General features: G+C 38.9%; 1 protein-coding gene across 2 annotated transcripts in view; it reads right to left on the bottom strand.

The window, feature by feature from the left end:
* The window catches only part of LOC124096560 (pancreatic triacylglycerol lipase-like), a 39810-nt gene extending 12973 nt beyond the window's left edge, over positions 1-26837 (bottom strand). The window contains exons 1-8 of one of the 2 annotated variants that reach the window (XM_046450519.1): positions 26814-26837; positions 21515-21560; positions 20062-20216; positions 15817-15939; positions 13687-13821; positions 4259-4370; positions 2859-2978; positions 2635-2754 (exon numbers count right to left, since the gene is read on the bottom strand). In XM_046450519.1, coding sequence (XP_046306475.1) covers positions 2635-2754; positions 2859-2978; positions 4259-4370; positions 13687-13821; positions 15817-15939; positions 20062-20216; positions 21515-21560; positions 26814-26822 — 820 coding nt within the window. In that variant the 5' untranslated portion in view covers positions 26823-26837. Of the gene's footprint in view, positions 1-2634; positions 2755-2858; positions 2979-4258; positions 4371-13686; positions 13822-15816; positions 15940-20061; positions 20217-21514; positions 21561-21695; positions 21798-26813 lie in introns of those variants that run through there. The other variant, XM_046450518.1, reaches the window with a different exon arrangement.
* Between the last annotated feature and the right edge of the window lie 511 nt (positions 26838-27348).

The raw sequence follows: 27348 nt of genomic DNA, 5'->3' as shown, positions 1-27348 counted from the left end.
TCTGGAACAAGACAGGGATGCCCTCTCTCACCACTTCTGTTCAACATAGTTCTCGAAACACTGGCCAGAGCAATTAGACAGACGAAAGAAATTAAAGGCATCAAAATAGGAAAAGAAGAACTTAAATTATCACTATTTGCAGATGACATGATTCTATACCTAGCAGACCCAAAAGGCTCTACCAAGAAACTATTAGAGCTAATAAATGAATTCAGCAAAGTGGCAGGATATAAAATCAACACGCATAAATCAAAGGCATTCCTGTATATCAGCGACAAATCCTCTGAAATGGAAATGAGGACAACCACTCCATTCACAATATCTTCAAAAAAAATAAAATACTTGGGAATCAACCTAACAAAAGAGGTGAAAGACTTATACAATGAAAACTACAGAACCCTAAAGAGAGAAATAGAAGAAGATCTTAGAAGATGGAAAAATATACCCTGTTCATGGATAGGCAGAACTAACATCATCAAAATGGCGATATTACCAAAAGTTCTCTATAGGTTTAATGCAATGCCAATCAAAATCCCAACGGCATTTCTTGTAGAAATAGAGAAAGCAATCATGAAATTCATATGGAAAAACAAAAGACCCAGAATAGCAAAAACAATGCTAAGCAGGAAGTGTGAATCAGGCGGTATAGCGATACCAGACTTCAAACTATACTACAGAGCAATAGTAACAAAAACAGCATGGTACTGGTACCAAAACAGGCGGGTGGACCAATGGTACAGAATAGAGGACACAGAAACCAATCCACAAAACTACAACTACCTTATATTTGATAAAGGGGCTAAAAGCATGCAATGGAGGAAGGATAGCATCTTCAACAAATGGTGCTGGGAAAACTGGAAATCCATATGCAACAAAATGAAACTGAATCCCTTTCTCTCGCCATGCACAAAAGTTAATTCAAAATGGATCAAGGAGCTTGATATCAAATCAGAGACACGCCGTCTGATAGAAGAAAAAGTTGGCTACGATCTACATACTGTGGGGTCGGGCTCCAAATTCCTCAATAGGACACCCATAGCACAAAAGTTAATAACTGGAATCAACAAATGGGACTTACTCAAACTAAAAAGGTTTTTCTCAGCAAAAGATACAATAAGAGAGGTAAATAGAGAGCCTACATCCTGGGAACAAATCTTTACTCCTCACACTTCAGATAGAGCCCTAATATCCAGAGTATACAAAGAACTCAAAAAATTAGACAATAAGAGAACAAACAACCCAATCAACAAATGGGCCAAGGACCTGAACAGACACTTCTCAGAGGAGGACATACAATCAATCAACAAGTACATGAAAAAATGCTCACCATCTCTAGCAGTCAGAGAAATGCAAATCAAAACCACCCTAAGATACCATCTCACTCCAGTTAGATTGGCAGCCATTATGAAGTCAAACAACAAGAAGTGCTGGCGAGGATGCGGGGAAAAGGGTACACTTGTACATTGCTGGTGGGACTGCAAATTGGTGCAGCCAATTTGGAAAGCAGTATGGAGATTTCTTGGAAAGCTGGGAATGGAGCCACCATTTGACCCAGCTATTCCCCTTCTCGGTCTATTCCCTAAAGACCTAAAAAGAGCATGCTACAGGGACACTGCTACATCGATGTTCATAGCAGCACAATTCACAATAGCTAGACTGTGGAACCAACCTAGATGCCCTTCAATGGATGAATGGATAAAAAAATGTGGCATTTATACACAATGGAGTATTACTCTGCATTAAAAAATGACAAAATCATAGAATTTACAGGGAAATGGATGGCATTAGAGCAGATTATGCTAAGTGAAGCTAGCCAATCCCTAAAAAACAAATGCCAAATGTCTTCTTTGATATAAGGAGAGTAACTAAGAACAGAGTAGGGAAGAAGAGCAGGAGAAGAAGATTAACATTAAACAGGGATGAGAGGTGGGAGGGAAAGGGAGAGAGAAGGGAAATTGCATGGAAATGGAAGGAGACCCTCAGAGTTATACAAAAGTACATACAAGAGGAAGTGAGGGGAAGGGGAAAAATAATATAAGGGGGACAAACGAATGTCAGTAGAGGGAGCAGAGAGAGAAGAGGGGAGGGGAGGGGAGGGGAGGGGAGGGGAGGGGGGATAGTAGAGGATAGGAAAGGCAGCAGAACACAACAGACACTAGTATGGCAATATGTAAATCAATGGATGTGTAACTGATGTGATTCTGCAATCTGTATATGGGGTAAAAATGGGAGCTCATAACCCACTTGAATCAAATTGTGAAATATGATATATCAAGAACTATGTAATGTTTTGAACAGCCAACAATAAAAAAATTAAAAAATAAATAAATAAAAAAAATAAAAAGAATATATTCTTTAAAAAAAAAAGAAAAGAAAAGAAAAACTGCTTGAGAAGAAAAAGATTGGTCCACTTAGTAATGTATTCCCTGAATTAGATCCTTACAAATTTGACTGCAAATGTACTTTCTTTCCCTCAGTCTCCTCATGCCCATGTGTCCAAATGTGAGCCTGTACCTTGGGGATGCAGTTCAAAACCCTTTGTCATATAAAATGTGAGACCTGTACAATTTCAAAGCAAGACAAAAACGCAAACTTTCCCCCAATGAAAACCCCCCTGTACACTTAATGGTTTACCTTCCCAGATCCCATCTATGTCAACAATCTGAGAGATAATGTTCTTCTGACATCCGGGCATTTCTTTTCCTCCATTTGGAAAGAAATCGAGGTGACCCACTGTTTGGCTCATTCCTAATCCTGAAGAATTTTAAAATTAGGGAATATTTAGTTTACCATATAGAAACTATAAAATGCTCTAATGTGTAGACTTAAAACCTTCTAGAAGAACAAGTGGCACTCACCCATGTTGGGAACCATGGGGGCAGAATCTGTGTGAATTACATCTACAAACTGGGCATCACTGGGGTCCAATCGAACTAATTCAGGTGTATCCTGAAAATAAGGTTCTGCTGGATCCAACCCTAAAGCAAATAAAATATGTTAACAATTATGACATTATTCATGTGTATTATTCACTTTTCTTCACTAGTTACAGACCATGAGTCATGCATGGAAAGAGATAAATAAATTCTTTGTTTTTATTTTGTTTGTTTTTCCCTACATTTTTATTGGTGCATTATAGTTGTACATAATGATGGAATTTGTTGTTACATATTCATACATGCATATAATCCAACAGTATAATAAACAAGTTCTTTCTTGCCTTAGTATTTTTAGAAGGGAATCTTGCTTCTAGTTTGCTATTCACATTAAAGAGAATTTCCCCAAACTATAGACATTGCCACTACTTATGGGCACTTAGTCCCTGGGAGAATCTTGGTCACTAGCACAGTTACCATAAAAGAGGCAGACCTGGGAGTCATGGAACTAAAAGCTGTTCAGGCTGAGTCGCCACTAGATTGTTTCTCCCATAGGGCAAGGATCATTTTTGTGATCATGGGACCCATAATCTGCCATGGCACAGTGCCTGGCTGAGTAGGCTGTGGTAAGCATTTACAAATGATGGGAAAGACTATTCTGGAAGATCCTCTTTTCAGAAAATTAACAGACAGAAATTCCAAACACCCTCATCAACCCAAATGTAACCAACTTGTCCACAGTATTAAAAAGAGAATCAGCAGGTCAACACAGAAGTTGGGAGATTAAGAGGAAAGTGGCCTTTCCTCGGGGAATTTCAGAATAATCATATCCTGGTTGTTTTAGGACTTGGGTATCCAACATGAGACCCACTGGCAAAGTGCAGCCAGTCTGGGGTTTGCAAAATAGTGTTTGAAATATGTTAGCAGCACCAGAACTGGCAGCTCAGGACAGCTTGACCCTGTGTCCCAGTTCCCCCAGCTCTGTAGCTGATGAGATTTGGGCTTATTAACCATTGCTATTGAAATGGAATACAATTAATTTTATACATTTGAATTCTGTGACTCTTATTTCCATATTTTTAATATTTTATTGTATCTGTATAATTCAAGAGACTTGTCTTAGGTAAACACAGGTGAATAAGGTTTCTAGATGTTCTCAATACTCATTTTAGGCATATGAAATATATTTACATTTTAAAGAGGGTACTATAAACCAAGATTTGATAACAAATTGCAAGGCCTAATTTCTGATCATGTGGGCCAATTCAGAAAGTATGACAAGGTAAAAAGCAAGCTGCACCAGATTTCCATCCTGTATTTCCTTTTAGATCCCAATAGACTACATATAATCTCATTCAGAAGCTTTTGCTTTTATGACCAACCTGTGATTCGTGCAATTGCTCCATTGGTCCTCCTTCCAGCCTCCCCAGCAGCATGGGAACCCAGACTATGGCCAATAACGTGGACATTGGAAAGGGAATATCCAAACTGAGACTGTTGGAAAGTGGAGGAAACCAGACTATGTCATCCCAAAATATGTCTCTTTGACATAAAGATTTTTAAGCTAAAGGCATCTGAGAATCAACAGTTGCAGAAAGGACTATAAGAACTGTCTTGTCTTACCTGTAGCAAGCCATAAAAGTCCCTATAGAAAGATGCTTTTCCTGTACCAACACAAGATGACCCTTGTCACCAGTGAGTGAGAATTGGTGCTACAATAGAAGTGTGTAAATAAACTTATGAAAATAAACCATAATCTCTACTAGTTTGGTGCTGCTTTACCTACCTCTTAATGATTCCCTGGAACTTACTATCCCTAGCCCGTACTCTCTTGTGTGTCATTTTTTCTCAAAATTCATCTTTTTCTGTGTGTCTAAAGTATAAAGAGTTTCTGTTTTGCCCATTTCTTTCAGTCTTCACTCTCTTGTCTCACCAAGGATATGTAAAAGTTAACAAACATTGTATTATTGTATTCTTTTCTCCTGTTAACCATTCTTTTGCTAATTATGCTCCTAGGCCTAGACAAAATTCAAAAATTCCAAATGATAGCTAAGATGGGTAGAGGTGATCGACAACTTCTATAATTTTTGGCGAGCCAGCCAGAAGGTTCTGGGTCTCTTCACTCATTCCAGAGTCTGTAGATGGGATCCTGGGGGTTTAGCAAAAGGTATCAGAAAAAGATAAGAATTCTTACTGAGTCAGCTCTCCCTGACATCTGTAGGTAATGCCTGACCAAGAAAGGATACTAAATTTTTATTTGTTCCTTGCTTTAAAAATTCAGATTGGCAGAAGAACACATGTGAGAACAAACTATTTTATAGAGGTTATTTTTGTGGAGGGAGGTAGGACGTAGAATAAGAATCTTATTGATTTTAGTTGCTTTTTGAATAAACTGGCTATATTTAAAAAGAAATATGTACACCTGTAGGAAAATCAAATTAAAAATGGAAACAAAGCAGTACAATGGACAGCCTTGGGGATTCCCTTAGCAAGATTAAAGAGGAGAAATCAATTTAAAGCAAAGTTAAAGAATTTTAAATCCACCATAAATTCCTTTCCTCCATGAATTCTTTTAGCTCAGGAGAAAAATTTTTGTAAGAAATTGATTGCTTTGAATTTATATTGGTATGGCTATTGATTTGTTAATGATTACTTTCCTCCTATGGACAGCCTGTTTTTCTTACTGTGATTTGCCTTTCTGTATATAGGGGAAACATGAGTAAGACAGCCTTAGTTTGGAATATGGCCAGAAAGAAATGTGAGTTGCATCCCATTTGCAGCTAAGTATACTAATTGTGTTTAGATTTTCTAGTCCTTTTGGGAATCCCTGTATCTTAGAAGGACTGCATCTTTTTGTTCTTCTTCTAGAGATGTTAATTATAGCCACAAAGTACTTATTAGTTTTCACCTTGAGTCACTTGTGAAGTATACCATTGATTTAAGATTTTGATTTATATTCATAGTGTGATAGAAATTTTTTTAAAAGTTTAAACTTTCTCTCCTGAGCCAAAATATACTCAGAAAGAAAGACGCTGTCTTACTAAAACATTTTAAAGATAAACAACTCTAAATTTGGAACAAGAAATCTTTTGCTTTCTACCTTAGTTGGAAATTTGCTATGGATAGAAGGGAACAGACTGAAGATAATGCAATTAGGTGTATAAACAGTCCCTTGATGTCACTCAGACTGTAACACAAATTTTTGAGGAATTAAAAACAATTGACCTTAACTTGTAAATTAATAAGTCTTCACAAAAGTAGGAATGTATCTCTAGAAAAAGTGATTCTAGTTTTACCATTGCTCAAACCTCATCTGTTCATCTCAGGATGCTTGCTGATATTGTGAAAAGTCAGGACATTGGAAATGGGGCTGTCCTGCATTAAAAGAGGGCAAAATTTAAATAGTAGTTCCCTTGGACTTCTAATAGGCAAATATAGAGAAGAAAAAGGATATTTTCAAAAGAGCTCCATAGTCAGAAGTCAATTGAAAGTTGATATTCTGGCTGTAATTTTCTTTATTGAATCCTGCTTCTCTCATGGAAACGTTTCAGGGGACTGAAACTCCTCTTCTCCAGTTGCTGCTAACTCTATGTTCTGCCTCCTCTACTTGCTTCTTCTCCTGTTGGCCTGAATTTTGACTATTTGAATAACAAACAAATGAAAGATCTTGTATTTTCGTTAATATTAGTAAAAGTCTTTAGCCACATCAACAGGTAAGCTTAACTTGTCCCATTTTCAAAAAGAAAAAAAAATTAACAAAAAGGAAAGAAAAAATTAAAAACATGGTTTGGATCCAACATTCCTTTTCACAAAACAGTGAGGTTTATATTATTACACCTGTCTCATGGCTAAAAATGTTAAATGAAAGTTATGATGCCTATATGTAGGTTTATGTTTATGCATATGTTTATGGTTGTTTACATGATATGAAATCCTCCAAAGAAATTATATTCAAATTGGTTTACAGATAAATGAATGCTCATAAATTAAATATAGCTAAAACTGCCAGATATAGGAATTTGCCCAAATATTTTTTCAAGCTCATTGACTTAGTAATCTTGGATAAATAAAGCTAGTTTAATATTGCTTGAAAACAGAGTGTCTTCTGAGGTGTTAGCAAAGTACCCATGTATTTAATTTCAGGGTTCTCAATTTTGTGATACTCGCCTGATATGTCCTTGTGACAAAAGTGGTTGATGAAAAATAGCTTGAGGGTATAACTCACTTTATCTAATGCCTCACTTAATTTCTGGAGCTAATTGTTGAATAAAATTAAATTAAATATCAATAGGATAAAAGTTTAAAAATGATCTTTTAAACAATATATTCAGTGACCATACCCTTAAAGTTTTGTTAGTTAAATTAAATATGGATGTTCATTAAATATTTAGATTATTTTTGACAAAGATGAAATATTAAAACATTAGTTACTGAATATGTGATTTAATTTTATCTACTTTTGGCTTATTATTACAAAGAAGTTAAAGATATTGGTTCTGTTAATAAGCTTAAAAATTGCACTTGGAAGAAGCACAATATCTAGAAATTATAAAATAGTTCAGTCTACAGCAGTTGTTTCACAACTGCTAGGAATTAAAATTCTATCTACTAATAAAAACTACAAAAAGGAAACATCTGTATGCAAAGCTTACATGTAAAAGAAGATGTGTTTTCCTTATAGGAATATTATAGGTAGAACTGAATGAATATAAAAAATTGAGAAAAGATGGAGAGAGAGAGAATCTTGTATGGCCAGACTGACTAAACTTGAGTGAATTTGTCCTAAAGATTTTTGAAACAAGCTTTAATATCAAAAATACATCAATACAAAACTAAGAATTTAACCAAAACTTTCTTGTGGTAGTAATATTAGATAATAGTAAAAAAAAAGTTCTTAAACTCATCTGAGGGAGGAAGAAGAGAGAGATTCTATATTTTGTCAAATAATTTCCTGTGCTTTGTATTTTCATTAGTAGAGCTTTGATTACTTAAGACAATTGAAAAGAGGTAAAGTTTTTTTTTCTATAACAATGTACCTTCTTGTATTTGCCTTCAAAGTATTTTGTTATCATTTTGGTTAAATGAACGGCTATTGTTTCATAATGACTTGTGATCCTGTTTTTTTTTTTTTTTCAAGTATTATCAGACTTTTGAAAGTTTTTGCAAACTTCTCCAAATAAAATTCTAAATTAAGTCTTTTTGACCTGAAACTAACTTTGGGATGTTCCAGAGTCCCCTGTAATATCCAAAGAGAGATAGAAAGTAAGCCAACTAGGGTTATTTGGCATTAAATTACCTGAGAAACTTTGCATATAAGAAATGATGTTTACCCTTCTTTGAGTTAAATATATATGGACACACACACACACATACACACACACACACACACACACACACACACACACACATATATATATGGGGCTGGGGTTGTGGCTCTGTGGTAGAGCTATTTCCTAGCACCTATGAGGCACTAGGTTCAATCCTCAGTACCACATAAAAATAAATAAATAAAATAAAGGTATCATGTCCATCTACAACTAAAAAATTTTTTTAAATATATATAGATATATTATTTATATGTGCCCCAGAAGCTGTATGAAATGCCTAGAAATCTGATGTTTTGGTGTAATATTATCAATCACAGTTTTGTTATTAAGTTAAAATGTCACATATCACAACACTTGGAAATAACCAGATTTACATGTGAATTATTACTATGAATTGTCACTTAGATTTTTAAACCATGGATCATTCTAAGTATTTGACTGTCCACAGACAGTTACTTTTTAGAATGATTCTTCTCTAAAGGCATTTGCAATCAGCTACAATCTCAAACATCTTTTCTTCAAAAAAATTCATGAAAGATTCTGATAATTACTCTTGACAAAAGAACACAGCTTAAAGAACCATTAGGATGGGTAAAAATTCCAAGAACTCTAATGAAGAAATTAATAGGTTCATGAAACCAGTAGGCTAATTCAACACTAAGCAGAACAATAATTAGTCATGTGGGACTAAACTTACGAAGGATTATGATTTTTCAATGAGTTTTTTTTGTTTAAAACATTACTGATTCTTTTTATATTTTGTTTTAAAAATTGATAAAAGAGAATAAAACCTCAAAAAGAGAAAAAATATTTTAAGTTATCTAAAGCTTACAATACTTTGGTAAGATATATGAACAATTGAAACATTTACTTTTGCTCCCTACCTGATCTCTCCATGATTCAGAAGCTATTCATGTATTTTTTTATTCTTATGGCAACATGGTTCTTGGCACAAGTCCACTAAGAATCTCTTCACTGTAATGGGACACACTTGGAAACTCTAGTTACATTACAAAGGCTTTGACTGGAATGTCATATTTTCTAATATGACCAGACAGCTTTAAGTGACTGAGGTTGACTTTATGGAGCTAGTAAAAAAAAAAAAAAAAAAAAAACCCTGGAAATACTGCACTGGTTCCTTACACACGTGGTTCCTTTACAGTGTTTCTAGCTGAGTGATGAGTAAAAACCACCTTTTCCTAGCCAGCCCAGGCACCTCTAGCTATTTGGGGGAACTTGAGAAGAAAAGAATCCATCTGTCACAGTATGTGGTTGAGTCCTTGGATTGACTTTGTAGCCTCAAGAGACTTTTAAGTGCCTGATCTGAGATTCTTTATCAGATTTTAAGTGTCAACAGAGCAAACTTAACAGAGTCAATCACTATTCTTGTTGCACTTAGGTAAATAATCAGGCCAAGTTCAAGGAGACTAAACTTATTTTGCAAACAAATCATTGTAATTATCTTTGGTAAACATGGTAAATATGATTATATAGAGAAAATAAAACCCTATAGTACATATGTTATTAGATTCTAGCTCATTGTTCTGTTTTGTTTTTTGAGATTTTATTATTTACCTGCAAATTGGACTAAATCCTAATTGTTTTCGTTTCCTCCAGTTTCTGGCTACAAATCTCCAAACTAACATTTCCAATTTTCTCCTGCCTTTCTGACTTGGAATCACTAAGATCAAAACAAAACAAAACAAAAATGTTTTTTTTTGTTTGTCTTCCTGAAGAAGAAACTGGTTGACATTCAAACTTTAAACAAAACAAAAAAAAATTGTCATATTGCTACTATCTGCCTTGTTATACTGAAGACATTTTGAGCTCAATATCTAAAAACATCCTCATCTGGCTTTCCTCCAAGCTCAGAAACTAGTTGATAGACTACTCTAATCATTAGCCTTTATTTTTGTTCTGTTTTTGTAGAAATGCCTCTTATTCATGACCTGTATGCTTGTACCACATAGAGACCTAATGCTAACGAGATCCTACCTTCAATCCCTCCTTCTAAAAATGAAACACAAGTCTTTCATATTTAATCGAACTGGTCTGTTTTTTAGGACTAAGAGACTGATTCAGTTAGATATGGGATAATGTACTCAAATTTGGTCTTTTCTGCTTATTCCAAACTATGTTTTTCTTCCCCTTTGCTGATCTCTGATACAAGAACCTCTCATCCAAATCTCTGAAGAGCTGCCAAGTTGACTCTTACTATGGGAAACCTTCTGAAAATGAAGCCTCAAATGGGGGACTAGGAAAAACCAGAATGGTACCCCAGAACAAGCGTCCTGGGCATAAATACTTTTGAGCTGAAGGTACTAGAGGAGCAGTTGCAGGAAGGACTATCTGAACTGCTTCATCTTACCTTTAGGAAACCATAAAAGTTTCTGGAAGAGAGATGCCTTCCCTGTACCCACATAAGAAGTTCTCTTGTCACAGTGTCTGGGAATTGATGCTGCAATGGATGGTACAAACACACTTACAGAAACAACCCTGTCCTCCGCTGGTTTGCGCTCCTTCGTGTACCTCATACTGACTCCGCTGGAATTCACCAGCCCTCACCCACACGCCTTTGCCTTGTCATTTCTTTCAAAAACATTGTCATTCTCTGTCCAAAACATATTAATATTTCTGCTTTGTCCATTTCCCTGGGTTGTCACCATTTTGTGAATGTCCAGAGATACATGTTAAAAATTAACAAAAATTATTTGCTTTTCTCCTGTTAATCTTTTTTCATGTTAACTTGGTTCCTAGACCCAACCTAAGATCCCAAATAAGAGCAAAGATGGGCAGAGCTGGTCCTCAGTCTCAAAAAAAGAAAAAAGAAAAAGAAAAAGAAAAAATGTATGAATGTTCTGAAGTATTCCAGAATTTGAGGTAGGTACCAAAGGAGCAAACTCCAAAGTCTGGAGGGTTTTTGTTTTGTTTTGTTTTGTTTTTGATACCAGGAATTGAACTCAGGAGCACTCGACCACTGAGCCACACCCAGCCCTATTTTGTATTTTATTTAGAGACAGGGTCTCACTGAGTTGCTTAGTGCCTCGCTGTTGCTGAGGCTGGCTTTGAGCTCATGATCCTCCTGTCTCAGACTCTGGAGCCGCTGGGATTATAGGCATGCACCACTGTGCCCGGCTCAAAGTCTGGAGTTTTAATAAGAAGTAATGCTCCTTCAGAGTAAAAGATTTTATGGATTTTGCCCACAACTATATGAAATATAAAAATGATTTTTAAACTTTTAAGCTAATGGGAAAAGGCCTCTATTCATTCTATTGCTATGTAGACAGAACCTTGAAAGGAATGGATTATTACCTAGAGGTGATGAAGCAAGGATTTAAAACAGAAAATCATGAAAGCAGCTACTTAAATATATTCACATTTAACATTTTATATGCTTTAGGGTACCTAATCAGGTTAGGTTGTTACCATATCATACCTCTCTTTTAAAAAACAAGCAAACTAGTTTAATATCAAAGGTAACATTATCATGTATATTTGGTAATGACCAATAAAACTAAAACAAATACTGGTAGAATTCATTAGAAATAATCTGCATAATTGCTTGAATAAGTTCGCTAAAAAAAACAAAAACTAGTTTATGGACCTAAAAAGGTTTGTTGATAGACTCAAATCTAGATTTCTTTGCATTTTTCTTTTTTCATCAACGGGAAGGCCATATTTCAGCAATAAATGTCTGTCAATTATCATAATTGATTTAGGATTGGAATGAGAAAGGGCTTTTTGGACATGTCCCCAGAAGCACAGGAATCAAAAGCAGAAATGTCCAAATGGGATTGCATCAAACTACAATAGCAGAATGAAGAGACAACCTAAGTAGTAGGAGAAAATGTTTGCAAGCAATATCTGACAAAGGTTCACTATCCAGAAGGAACTCAAGCAACTCAACAGACAAAAAAAGGAAAAAAATCTGATTTAAAAATGGGCATTAGACCTAAAATAGACATTTATCAAAAGAAGACACACAAATGGTCAACAGGAATATTTTTTGAAAAATGTTCAATATCATTAATCATCAGGGTGATGCAAATCAAAGCAACAGTGAGATTCCAGTAAGAATGGACAGTACCAAGAAAACAAAAGATAACAAGTGCCTGCAAGGATGTGGAGAAAAGGGTGCCCCTGCATGCTGTGGGTGGAAAGGTAAATTAGTACAGCCATCATGGAAAACAGCAAAGAGGCTTCATATGATCCAGTAACCCCATCCCTCAGCACATATGCAAAGGAGATGACATTGAAATTGGTATAATTAAGAGACATTTGCACTACCTGTTCAGTCCAGCACTATTCACAATAGCCAAAAAATGAAAGCAACCCTAGTGTCCATCAACTGATGAATGGCTTAAGAGAAGGTGATGCATAAACACAATGGAATATTATTTAATAATAAAAAGATGAGATCCTGTCATTTGCAGTAACACGGATGAAACGGGAGATCATTATATTAAATGAAATAAAGCAGGCACAGAAAAACCAGTATCACATGACTTCACTCAGATGTGGAATATAGAGAAGTTGGTCTCAGAAGTTGAAAGGAGAATGGTGATTACTAGAAGATAGAGAGAGTAATGGTGGAGAGAGAGGGAAATGCTGATCAACAGGCTCTAAGCAATAGAAAGGTATAAGACATTCTGGTGCTATTGCACAGTAGGGTGAATATACATAATAGTGTGCTCATAAATTTAAAAAAGCTAGAAGAAATGATTTTGAACCATAAAAGAATGAAATACTTGATGAGATATATGTTTGCTCTGGTTTGAACACAACATAATGTTTGCATATATCAAAACATCACATGATGATCTGTAGATACTGTACAATTTTTTTTAACGTATCACTTAAAAAATAAATTTAAAGTATGGAACCATCCTAGGTGTCCTTCAGTAGATGATTGGATAAAGGAATGTGGTATATATATTTAATGAAATATTACTCAGCTTTAAAGAAGAATGAAATTATGGTATTTGCTAGTAAATGGATGGAGTTGGAGAATATTATGCTAAGTGAAATAAGCCAATCCCCCCCAAACCAAAGACCAAATATTTTTTCTAATATGCAGATACTAATTCATAATAAGGGGGGGGGGTCACTAGGGAAGAAGAGAGTTACCTTAGATGAGGTAGAGGGAGCACAGGAAAGAGAGGGGATGGTATTGGGGATAGGAAGGACAGTAGAAGGAAACAGACATTATATATATATATTTATGTACATGTTTATATATATATAAAACCAAGGTGATTCTACAACATGTACAATCAGAAAAATGAGAAATTTTACCCCATCTATGTAAGATGTATCAAAGTGCATAAAGGCATTCTACTGTCATGTATAACTAATTAAAACAAAACAAAAAATTTAAAAAAATAAATCTAAACAAGAAAATTAGAATATCAACAACTTTCTTTTGGAAGGAGAACCCAGAAAGCAATAGGTATGAGTGTTTTCAATAACCTGGATGTAGTTACCTGAAGGGTATTGATGAAGTAGGCCACTTCTGCTCCCACAACCCGGATGTTCTGGGTGGCCTGGGTGTATCCGGTCCGGGAGCCGCCTTTCCAGTCCACACAGATGCAGTTCACACTTTCTACTTGGATCATGTTCTGATGCAAGAGGTACAAGAAACAGGCACATAATTCAAGACCATTATTAATTGTTTATTAACACATTTGAGCACAGGACAAATCCCCTCCCTGGTCTGTACATTTTTTATCATGTCATTTTTGACCTTAAAGTTAAGAGCAAAAGGCCAAGTCTGTAATGGATAAATAATCCCTCCTAAAGTTTAAAATTGACTCCAACCTGGAAGGGTGGCTATCTCAGGAGCTGGGTTCTTGGGATTTCTACTATAACAGATGTATAGGTTGACAACTGATTCAGACAATAGTATCAGACAAGGCAGATTGGGTGGTCTCATTAGAACATCTTGAATGCCATAATATTACATTGTCTCTTGCCCCCGAGGACATTGTCTGTCTCTCACTGCTTCATGCTCAGGGTCTAGAACAGTTCTTGGCACAGAGCAGGTGCTCAATTAGTAAACAGTGAATGAGTCGGAGGCAGGCAGGACCCCCTACCCCTTAAACACATAAATACATTAAAGGTAAGGGAGTAGGCTTTTTCATGATGAAAATGCTAATTAGAGTTTTGGATGAGGCAATTTCTTTGCACATCACTGAAGTTACCTCCCCTAAAACATAGCCTGCCGGGTATCTACTGGAGAATCCGATAGAGCACAATTATGGTTTCACGAAAAGTAGTTCTGGTAGAAATCGTTTGAGCGTTTGTACATAATCCCAACTTTCCCCGCAAGGAATTTAAGAATAGGGGCTGGTAGCTCAGTGGTAGAGTACCTGCCTTGCATGTGTGAAGCTCTGGGTTTGATCCTCAGCACCACAATAATTAAATAAATATATTGTATCTATCTACAACTAAAAAAAAACTATTTAAAAAAGTATTTAAGAATAATGAAGCAATTTTTGAAATCATCCCCCAACTCTTGTGTTGCAGAAGGAAAAAAAAAAATCTAAAGAAGGAAACTGATTTACTAATGCCATGGTAAAGTATGATAGAGTCAGGACTGGAATCCAGGGCCTTTACCATCAATTTTAATCCACTAATTTTTTTATCATAATGCAACATTATTGCCAAAGACAAAGCAAATGAAAGAAAACAATAATTTGCTCTTGGAATCTTAGAAAAAATGTATTGCAATATCTTAAATTATATTCCCTGCAGTTAAGAATCACATACTTTGTCCTATACTGTTTAAAGTATTTTAGAAAGCAGGCTGTGGTTTTACAGATTATTTCTAAGTGAATGGACTCCAGTGTGCTCATCTAGACAGATTAGCTAAATGCTCTGAGTGAACTCTGTTCTGCCTTTGGCTGGGGTCAGAGACAGGTGGGAAATCAAATGCGCTTAGGAAGGCCTTTGTGTCTTCTTGACACCCCGGAGGAAATGACGACAGCTTTGTGTCATTGCTGCAATAGATACTTGGTAAAGAAAAAGAATAAATATGCAAATAAATGCATCAATGTTTCGCAGACACTAGCAGTTAATAGGAAAGCTTTTTCTATTTGTCTTTTAAATCTTCATTATCTGGTAACACAGCCAAAGGCAAAGTAAAGAAAACAGGATCACTTCTGCTGAAATAACAGAAGCCAAAAATGAAAACTCACTGTGCTTTTCCTAGGTACTGCTACCAGAGATGAGAGGAACCAGTGAAAATGGAAGGGAAAGTGTTAGTTTGGGTAAAAAAGAGTTCTTTAGCTCTTTACATGAAGGTTAAAAGCCAATGAGCACACAGCAGGGATGCATCTGCTAGGCAGCTTCTGTAGCTTGAGCTGTGAAGCCCCCCTGGAATTGCTATTAAATAATCACTTCCTGGAGCCACCAAGTGCCTTCCCATCTCACTGCCCTGACTGTCCCAGGTGCCTCCACCCCACCTTCTCCTGCACCTCCCCTGGGAACTCAGGGTCTGCCAGGGTCACAGGATCCTCCAGGGTGGTGGGGACCAGCATTTGTCCTCCACGGTTGGGGCCAGAGCCTTACTTGCCCCTGAGACAAGGTTCCTGTACAAGTTCACCAGGCCTCACCTTGCACATGTTGGCCAGCCAGTTTTCTTCTCCCTTGTCTGTGAATCCATGAATGATGAAGCGGGTTTTTCTATTTGTTTTGAAATTGGAACTTCTGATGCTTGATGAATCTGCAGTGATTTGCTGTTTGGGGAAGAAAAGTGTTTCAGGTCAAGTTTCTTATAGCCTCCTCTAGAACCATTCAGATGAGGGATCCTTGTGAGTATAAGTTATCCAATGCAGCCACACTATTCAGAGTCATCTCCAAGTTGTTACTGTAAAGGCATCATAAATTTTTTTTTGGTTGTTTAATTGGGATAAAATGTCTGCTATAATATCAGTGATAAGGTTTATCTCCACATGATGGAGGGTCTTTTCTATGTGCATGAGTGTCAATGTGTGTGTGTGTGCTTTTGTATGAATATACATGTGCACACACATACATATGTGATATATATAATCCTCCTATTTGTATTATATCATGTGTATACATATGTGCATTATATAATTATATATATAATATACTTGGAAATTTCATAGATATATGCAATAATAGGATATTATATGTATGTGTAATATGAGATTTTTAATCATATATGATTTGTATATATGATATATATGTAAGACATATATGATACTTATGTATATATGTATATATATATATATATATATATATATATACATATAGATTATATTTACATATAATCTATATGTATTTTTTGTCCATTGTTTTTGTCCATTTCTTGCTGCTATGATAATTTGATAAATCATAGAAGTTTATTTGTCTCATGGTTATATAGGCCGGGATGTCCAGGAGCATCTTCCCTTGTTGGAATTTGAATTGGCAAGTGAGCACATAAGACAGAGAGCCAGACTGCTTTACCTGGAATCTACTACAAGATAACTATATTAATCCATTTTTGCAGATGAAGCTTTCATGGCCTAATCACTTCTTAATGGTCCCTCTTCTTGATGGCAAATAAATTTTGACATGAGTTTTGGTGGGACCATTCAAACCGTAGTATCCCCCATTACTTAGAATATTTGTTAAGGTGTCCTAGAAGTAATACAAAGCCATGATGAAGTTAATGGACCATTTATAAAGTTAAATAAAATAAAACTTATGCTTGTCTTCCCCAAAATCAACAGAGATGCAAATTCCACTATCTGATTAGTTCTCCTTAGGAGGCTTGAATATTTAGTATCTGTTATGGTTTGGATATCCCCTTCAAAATGTTGATATTTAATTGCCATTGTGATGATGTTAACAAGTGGGACTTTTAAGAGATGTCATGAGGGTTCTACCCTTAGGAATAGATTAATGCCATTATTGTGGAAATGGTTATTGTGGGAGTAGGCTCCTCATAAAAGAAGAAGTTCAGCCTGTACCATTCTGTCTCTGTTTAAACATGTACTCTAGCCATGTGATACCTTCTTCTATCTCATGATACAACAATAATAACTTCTGAAGATGTAGATCCTTTGGGGAAGGGAGGGTGTCTGGGGTAATTAATGATGGTGGAATGAGATGATCATTATTATCCAAAGTACAGGTATGAAGACATGAATTGGTGTGAATATACTATGTATACAACCAGAGATATGAAAAGTTGTGCTCTATATATGTAATAAGAATTGTAATGCATTCTGTTGTCATATATAAGTAAAAAAAATGTAGATCCTTGATCTGGGAATTCCTTCTATTTTGTAATTATTTACCCATTCTGTGGTATCCTGTTACAGTACCAGGAATTGGAATAAAACAGGAAATTGGTCCCAGGAGTAGGGTTGTTACTATAAAAATTCCTGAAAATGTGTAGGCTGGTTTGGAACTTAGTAATGGGTAGAAGCTGAAATAATTGGAAGGATCAGGCTAGAAAAATCTTGTTCTAGATTAATGGAGCATAAGAATGGTACTGGTGAAAGGTCTTCAGAAGAGAACAGCTACAGGGGAAGTCAGAATCTTAGCAACTGTGTGACCATGACCAGACTATTGAGAGAAATATGGACAGTAAAGCTCATTCTGATCAAGTCTCAGGTAGAAATAAGGGTCAGGCATTAGAAACTGGTGTAAAGGCCATCCTTATTATATAGCTGAAAAAAAAAAAACTTGTCTGAATTGTATCCATATCCTAGGACTTTATGGAATACAGAACTTAAGAGCAGTAAATGGCATATTTGGCACATGAAATATCTAAGAAGGAAAACAATCAGGCTGCTACATGACTGCTATTAACTGCTATATAGGATGAGGATCAAGATGAAATAAATGACTTAAAGATGAAATTCATAGTTAAAAAGGAAGTTGAACAGACAGATTTAGAAAATTTGCATCCTGGGCATGCAGAGAGTGAAAAGGGGTCATTAAGAAGAGCAAAACAAGTATGTAACCAAGTGACCTTTTTTTTTTTTTTCCTAAGAAGACTATGGATAGAAGAAAGCCAGGTGGGAGTCTTTGGGACAATGGGAAATGATCCCCAAGGCATTTCTCAGAACTTTGAAGCTGTTTCTACCACCCTAATTCTATAGGGGCAAAATGGTTTAGGGTGGGTCAGGGGTGCCCTCCATGGGCTGGCCGCCCAGTGCTGCCTCAGTCTCTGTGCCCGCATTCTACCCCACTGCTCCCCCGCCTTCCCAGCTATGGGTCAAGCAGGCCTAGGTGTGGTTCAGGCCACCTCTACGGAGGGCACACGCAATAAAACGGTGGTGGTGTCCATGTGGTATTAAGTCTTCAGACTTACAGAACACAAGGTCTGTGAGCGATGTGCCTCCACCTAGCATTGGGTGGCCTGGGGCCCATGCAAAGATGGTGACACTGGGGTGGAACCACCACAGAGAAACCCCACGAGGCAATGCCCAGTGGAGCTGTGGGAGTGGGGAAGTCCCAGAGACCTCAGCACTGCAGAGCTCCCAGAATGCATCACCAGCTTGTAAGGATACTAGTCTGAAGACTCCAACCTCTGAGAGCTACCAGGCGAACGGAGCTCTGAAAGGTCATGGGGTGGAAGTCCAAGGCTTTGGAGGCCCAACTCATATACCTGTGTCCAGGAGGAGGCACTCAGAATGAAAGACTAGAGTTTCAAGACAATGTTATTATCACTATAGGGTTTTGGACTTATCTGGGGGCCTTTCACTCCTTTTTCTTGCATATTTTTCTGACTTGGAATGGGGATGTCTCTCTTAGGCCTGTCTTACAATGTATTTTGGTAATAGATAAGTTTGGATTTCACAGGCTCATAGCTTAAGGGATGAATCATGCCTTGAGTCTTACCCGTACCTATTTAGTCTGAACTTTGGAGGTTCGAGTTGAATCAGGAACAAACTAAGACATTTAGGACTACTGGGATGGAATGAATGTATTTTGCATGGGAGAAGAACATGAACTTGGGAGGAACCAGGGCGGAACAGTATGGTTTGAATGTCCCTTCTAAAATGTATGTTGAAATTTAATTCTGATTGTGATTATACTGAGAGGTGGTTAGGACAGGAGGACTCCGCTGTCATGAAGGCATTACTGTGGTTGTGGCAAGAGTGGGAAACTGCAGGAGCGCCCTTTGCAAAAAAGCACAACTTCATCCCACACTCGTCCTTCGTTCTCTCTTCCCACTCTCTCACCAGGTGATGCCCTTTGCTACCTTATGATGCACCAAGAAAGCCTTCTCCAGTCTCCACGCTCCACATGACTTCCCTGCCTCTAATATGAAGTAGACTAGAGACCCCCACCAGAAGACCCCCACCATATTTGTAACATATAAGTTCCTCTTCTTGTCAGAAAGGTTTTTACACAGAATAACAGGGAAAAAAAACCCCACAAAACTCCTGCAGAGGGCATTGTGTTTCATAGATTCCTCTTTTTTGTAAATGCCAGGTTTGGAGAGAAAACAAACAAACTTGTAAAATCTCTGTCTAGTCTAAAAAAAAAAAACAGAAAGAAAGAAAATGGAACAAAAAGCACTTCTAATGTAAATCTTTAAGCCCCTCCTCCCATTGGGTATAAAGTTCAAAGAATTTCCATTTTCTTGGTCCAGAGAATGTTTTAGGCAATAGCCCTCTGGACCTTGCAGTCAACAAACCTGCTTTCTGACAGTTCCTTGGATACCAGCTTCTTCTATCCTACATCAGTACTGGGAATCAAATAAATACTGATTTTGTAACACAGTTTACCCAACCTGTTAACCTGTTCTGTCACAGAAGCATGAAATAGATGAAGATAGCCTCAGAACATTAAAAAATGGAAGAGAGTGCTGCAAATAGGAGGATTCTTACTTGATAGCTGTTTGGATTCTCGTTTGTGTAGAGGAGGAAGCGGGTGTTGACAATTCCCGGAGCCCAGGGCAACATTTTCAGGGGTCTTATCAAGGTCCCTCCCCATGGAGAATCATCAGTGAAGCAGCCAAGTCTGTCATAGCAGACTTCTTTTCCTGAAATCACCCAGAAGAGTTTCAAGGATATTAGTTTAACCAGAATGCTCTTTAATGGCGTCGCAGGCAAAATATGTGTCAAATTGCATTTCATGGCAGATCGCCTTCCTCACTCTCCCAAGCACCCTCCCACTCATACTCTCACAAAGCAGCTTCAAAGGTCAATGCCTCTGTGGCAGAAAAGCTGCTGCTCCTCCCTGTACCCCAGGGAACCCCCTCACTGCCCTGTGTCTCTGCTCAGTCCCAGGCAGGGACTCACTTTAGCTTCTTGACCCGGATGTCATCCTTAGGCCACTGGTGCCCAGGAATGGAGCGGCCTGTGTTCTAACTGTGGTGGGGGTGGGCATGTGTTGAGGCTCCTGGCTCCCAGGGGCAGCCCTGTGGCTTTGCACTTTGGGTGGAGAGGTCAAGTTTCATGCAAGGGCCAGAACTCCACATCTCCACCTTGAGTTTGCAGGTAGGTTTCTGACCTAAATTTGAGCCCCATTGTGGATTCCTGTGATGCAGAAGGTAGGCAGAAACAATCAAAGATGTGGGATTTGACACACTGTGGGCTGGCATGCTCCTGCATAGAGGGACAACTCCAGGAGGGCTCTGGAGAGAAGGCCACATAATAGCACTAGTAGGAGTAGTAGCTGTCTCAGGGCTGCATCCCTCGACATCTTCCTATGTGCCAGCTGCTGGGCACCATGAGCCACTCCTCTTACTTAAGAGTCTCAGCCCAGGAGACGGGTGATGTCATTTCCCCACTTCACAGACAAGACCCTGAAGCAAGGAGGGGCCTGGGATTTTGCTCAGGGTCATGGAGCTGCAGGTGACTCAACCAAGGTTCAAATCCTTCCCTTGACTCCATGCTAGGGCTGTTACACTCAGATATTAAAATTACAAGTCAAGGGGCTGGGGTTGTGGCTCAGCAGTAGAGCACTTGCCTAGCATGTGTGACGCCCTAGGTTCGATTCTTGGCACCACATACAAATAAGTTAAAAAAATTCATCAACAACTAATAAAAGTATTTTTTTTTTAAATTACAAGTCAACTTTGAGCTTCAGTTAAACAGGGAATTTTTTGTCTAAATATGTCACCTATTTGCTCTTTGAATTATTTCCTGCTTATCTCAAATTCAGCATTAACGGGCATTATAGATTTTATCCGGCAATCCTGCTTAGATCTTGAGCTCTCAATCCTGCTCCTCTCTGTTTTCCTCCTGACCCCCCTCGTGGCTTAAATCCAGCCCCCGAGGCCTTCTGGAGCAGACTAAGCAGTGAGACTCTCAAGTCCAGCTCAGCGCCTTTTCTTACCTGCTACTGCTCCCAGCAGCAGTGCCAGCGACCAGACCAGCAGCATCTGCATGAAGACAAAAACAAGGTTGAGTGTGGCCTAGCGAGGCTTGGAAAGTCGGCTTTCCCCACATCACTGAAGTCTTTGGAGAAAACGGGTGAAGTCTAATAAGTCAGCCTGGGAAGCTCGTGCCCCACTCACCATGGCAGATCCGTCAGGTTCCACGGACAGCTGGACAACACCGAAAGGCCCTTTTATAGGCAGCCTTATCTTTTCGAGCCATGCCATGGAAAAGTGGCATGAAAAGAGAGAAGGCTCCAAGGTCATATTTCTAATTTTAATCTCAGATAAGCCTGTATTGACAGGGGAGGTGGTTTCCACAGTGCTCATGGGAAGATGAGGAAGTGGCAGGTAGGAAAGTTCTCTTCCGATGTGGTGATGCAGTGCTCAGAATCACTGTCCTGTCATTTGGGGGAAGGATCTGAGTGCTCCTTATCTTGGTTTGTGCTTCTCTGTGCAGACAGGGGAGGGCTGGGATGAGCGTGAAGCCTGACTCTTTGCAGGAACTGGACAGTAGCCTCCTGGAAAGCCAACCCTGAGACTCCCCAGCTCCTGCAGCTTTCCTGTCCCCTCACCTTCCTCTCAAACAGCTTAATAAGAGAGTCCTTCAAGAGAGTATCCCTTCTAGAAAGGCACTTGGTGACCCATGTTAATACTCCATAGAACTAATGAAGACAGGAGGAAGAGATAAGGCAGGGAAGATAGGAAAATGGACCCCCCAGAGGACGTTCTGGGCTGGGCAGCAGAGCAGCAGCATATGTGACTTGGAGTCCATCGCCTCTTCAAAAAAGGAAAAATGCCTGGTCAGTATTTTGATTGGAGTAAAGGCTACATAAATACCTTGTGACACTGAGTGCCTTACCCAGAATTGAGCAGGGGCCTGACTTCCTTAAACCTATACATCCAACAGCCGGGCACGGTGGTGGCACACACCTGTAATCCCAGCGGTTCGGGAGGCTGAGGCAGGAAGATCATGAGTTCAGAGGCAGCCTCAGCGACAGCGAGGCACTAAGCAACACAGTGAGACCCTGTCTCTAAATAAAATACAAAACAGGGCTGGAGATGTGATTCAGTGGTTAAGTGCCCCTGAGTTCAATCTTGCTTACAAAAACAAAAACAAAAACAAAAAAACCTCCCCAAACAAACAAAAAACCTATACATCCATATAAACCCCTAGGCAATAGCCATCCATGGGCATATGGGCATCCCTCTCTTGGGACCCCCTGCCTCCTTTTCAGGACCTCTGCTTTCTTTCCATTACTCTAATAAATCCTGTTACTTTGCTCTCCTCACCCTTGCGTTCGTGGATTTTATTCTTTGAATTCATGAGACAAAGAACCTATCTGATATCCATGTTACACTAATTTATTTCTTAAAAGCATGTAGGAAAGGTAACAAAAGGAGTTGGGGGTATTGCTGAGAGAACAGAGGTCTGGTCAGTGATCCCAACATTGGATGAAACTATGAGCAAGAGAGAAAAATAGAAATCAACCTGGAAAACAAAATGATCTGGGAAAATTACTCTGAAAGAACAGTGTTTGATAGAAAAGAACTGAGACTTTTTAGTTAGTGGTAGATTGGTTAGTTGGCATTTTTTTTTTTTTTGAGACTGCCTGGGACATCATAATGTTAAGATACAGAATCATTCAGCCTTAGGCAGTCCCAGATTTAGATTCAGACATACGAAATTGCCCCTTGCGTAGGTCCAAGGTGAGCAGATAATAATTCAGTCTTCTGACCAAATTTATAGGTACAAAAAAAGCAACATTTTTTTTTTTACAAGGATAGTTCAAGAATGTTTGGTAAGGAAAATGTTAAACTAGGAGCAGAAGATGGGGAAGGAATGCATGGCTGGGTGCCCTGGGAAATTCCTGCAAAGTCCTCCCAGTGCCATGAGAGTCTCTTCAGAAAGTGCTGTCTAGCCCTTCTTTTGATATGAAAGCTTTGTCCTTGTTCCCATGCAATAACAAGGAGGAGGTTTTGAGAAAGAAGAAAGGAGCTAGTGGTGGGTCGTAAACCGAGGGGGGCTGAAATTCTCTGGGCCCTGTTGTCATGACTGAGCACCCAGCCCAGGGCTTGTTTCACGGCAGGCCACCAGCACTCTCTTGTTGAATGAATGAACAAATAAAAAGGAAATGAAATTGGAAAGCCTTTTATTTTCCACAATTGCAACAATCAAATCTGCCAACACAATCTCACAGTAAAGGACTTTGAAGCAAAAACTTTTTTTACTCAATTAAGCAAAAACTAACCAACCAACCAAAAAACAAAACGCAACAAACAAAATTGAAACATCTCTCCACAAACCTCCAAGAACCAAAGTCTTGCATCTCTGCAGTATTCATGCATGGTATTGCTACACTGATGTTACAGTCATATCTGTGTCATTCAAGTGTATCACGAAGGATTTTATACTTGGGGAGAATTACTATGTCATATGATATTTGTAAAGTGGCATTTTAAATGAAGCAAAATTTAACCCATATGGAGGGTGGCCTTTCTTTACATATGACCAGCAGATTTAAGACCAAATTCACCAAATTTTAGTCACAGTTAAGCCCATACTGATAGAGGAGGTGAAGTTTTCCACAGTGCTCCTGAGATGAGAAAACAGCAGGTGTGAAAAGTTCTCTTTCGTGTTGTTATACAGTGCTCAGGAGCACCGCCACTGTAGAGACTAGCGGCTATGGGGAGTCATTCTGTAAACTGAAATAGGTTCACATTTTAGAACATTTGGGAAAGATTCAATTTTCTACATCCACAAAACCCGGAAGGGAATGGGACATGAGCAGCAGTCTGTCATGTCAGCCGCACATGAGTGACTTCCCCTCAATCCAGTCCTGCTAAACTCAGTGAGTCATGAAATTTTATCAGCCATGCTGTTGTATGCAGACCTCTGTGTGCCGCTGTCTGGGGGTGTCGTGTAGGTAGTCTTGGGGTGTCTGTGTAGGTAGTCTGGGGTGTCTGGGTAGGTAGTCTGGGGGTGTCTATGTAGGTAGTCTGGGGGTGTCCGTGTAGGTAGTCTGGGGGTGTCTGTGTAAGTAGTCTGGGGTGTCTGTATAGGTAGTCTGGGGTGTCTGGGTAGGTAGTCTGGGGGTGTCTATGTAGGTAGTCTGGGGGTGTCCGTGTAGGTAGTCTGAGGCAGAGCCTGCAGACAGCTTCCTACTGGGAGCAGAACTAGATGCTCCTCCCCCACCCACCTTACAGGGAGATGGGGCCACGTGGCCACTTCTGGTGAGTCATGGAAGTGCATGGATGCCCCCCAGTTCCAGTTCTAATCCTAAAATCCAACACATGGTCCTCCGTGCTTTGATGTCTTGAGGCAGACAAGTACCACTACCCTGAAGACCATGTGCTGAACCTGGCAGAACCCCAAGATGGAAGGGGCCTGCTTAGAGGAAAGCCTCTCACCAACTAAAACACAAATTTTGGATTTTATCAGAGCAAGAAATAAACTTTTATTATTTTAATCCACTGAGATTCAAGGCCATAATAGTTACTATTGTTAACAAATAGAGATTATTTACTGCATCTCTTAAAGTCATCATGGTTCTCTGACTTCCATGAACTATTTAGGTACCAAAAATCCCATCCTTGACTACAAATTTCAACATGAGATTTGGATGTTATTTATATATAAGAGTCACACTTTGAAATAATTTTTCCTGTAACACTTGTTTTTCAAAATCCCCTTTCCTGCCATTTCCCAAATTTAAAAAATCTGGCTCCTCCCACCATATTAGTAGAATTTTAATTATAATATTCATTTTCTAGTTCATCACTTGATGGGGACCATTTGCCTCACAGGCTGCCTGAGGTCATAGGATAGCACAAAATTTAGTGAAAACTCACCCCCTGTTGCCTGGTGCCTTTGCAGCGATTGACAGGAAGGTGCAGCAGCTCAGTGCTATGGATGCACAGGAGGCTCTCAAATACCAGAGGGGACTGAAGGTACCTCCCAAACCTTGCTTTCCACCAGCCTCAGACACTCGCCCTAAAGGTCTTGGGGTTGCAGATTCAAAGGTCAGACTAGAGTAGGGCGACAGACTGGGGCGGCGCCTCCTCAGACACCCACCCCATGGCATTGCAAGCTGAAAGAGCTCCCACTGAAAAATAATTCCGTGTTTCCTGGGTTCAATAACACAGACTCAACTTTGACACAGAGACCCTAGACACTTAAAAATAATAATGCCAGACTTGGAAGTTCCTAGTCAAATTTGCCTCGAAGAGGAGGTAAATTTGCAGAGGAGGTAAATTTTCACTTAAGTAATATTCTGATTCTGGCAACATTGTGATAGCAAACTCCAGAGGGAAAGAAAGGCCCTGGAACACCTGTGTGGCCAGATAACCACACGTTACACAAACTGGGTCTCATTTACTTAGCCTTCAAGGGCCTGTCCTGTCCTCCCCTTATCTAGCTCAGCTGCTGCCAGGGCTCTCCATGGGAAGGAGGACATGTTTTCCTGAAGATCCCAAAGTTCCCTGAGCAGAAAAATGCTGTGATGACAGGGATTGGTATTGCTTCACACCTTCCAGAACAACCATGTTGCCAAATGTGAGGGTCTAGCTCACTCAGAACTGAGGAGTACAACAGAATTATAATCAGCCCTCCAAAATTTACTTACATTTTTTTTTGCATCTAATCTGTTCTCAAACTTGTGGAAGGTTTAGCTACTTTTCTTATGAAGACAGTGAAACTCAAGAGAGTGTAAGCAATGTGCCTGGGGACATACAGTTGGTAAGAAGCGAGCTCATTTGGAAGCACAAATTCTTTTCACCAGCTCTGAATGACTTGTTTTTGTCAAGACATAGAAAGTCACGTTCTCCCAGGGTGTTAGTCTAGAGTTGATCTAACAGATGGTCAAGAATGAGTGCAGTGGAAGGTGTTCATATGGGTGTGTGGACATCTGTTCAAGACTCAGTATCTGATTTGCAAAACAAATTGACACTCATAATTTATTATTATTATTACTTTTAATTAATTTATTAATTAATTTTTGAGACAAGTGCTCACTAAATTGTTTAGGGCCTCACTAAGTTGTTGCTGAGGCTAGTCTTGAATTTGCAATCTTCCTGCCTCTACCTTCCAAATCTCTGGGATTACAGGCATGGGCCATGATGTCCAGCACACACAAATATTTTGGATAATCCGTTTTTAGATTTAGTTGTGTTTCCTTCCCTGCCACTAACATAGTAAATGGAAATTTCATCAGTAAAAATTAAACTTCTGAGATATTGAATATGACAATCATTTCTTACCTGGGCCATCACAGTAGTCTCCTACCTGTTCTCCTTGTCCTCAGATAGTTCTCTCTGTGTCTGTCCTGTACACACTGCCAGGCAGTTCTAAAATCCTTCCTCCCTACCCTCCTCCCCCCTCCCTCCCTTCCTCCTTTCCTCCCTCCCTCCCTTCCTCCTTTCCTCCCTCCCTTCCTCCCTCCCTCCCTTCCTCCTTTCCTCCCTCCCTCCCTTCCCCCCTCCCTCCCTCCCTTCCTTCCTTCTTTCCCACCACCTCACCCCTTTATCTCTACTCATCTGGTATCAGGCTAATGCTCATCTTATAGGATGAATGTGAAAGTCCTCTCCCCTCTTAAATTTTCTTTAACAGTTTGAGAAGAATTAATGTAAGTTCTTATTTAAATAGGTGGTAGAATTTAACAGTGAAACTATGAAGCCATGGGTTTTTCTTTGTTGGAAAGGTTTTAATACTGATTCATTTTCCTCATTCATGGATATTTAGATTTTCTATTTCTTCCTTTTTCAGTCTTGGTAGGCTGTATGTGTCCAGGGATTT

The sequence above is a fragment of the Marmota monax genome, unplaced genomic scaffold (genome assembly GCF_021218885.2).
Source record: "Marmota monax isolate L192 unplaced genomic scaffold, Marmota_monax_Labrador192_F-V1.1 WCK01_AAM20220418_F8-fsc00004, whole genome shotgun sequence".
NCBI lineage: Eukaryota > Metazoa > Chordata > Mammalia > Rodentia > Sciuridae > Marmota > Marmota monax.
Note: the sequence above shows the minus strand (reverse complement) of the source record. Positions and strands in the feature narration are given on the sequence as shown.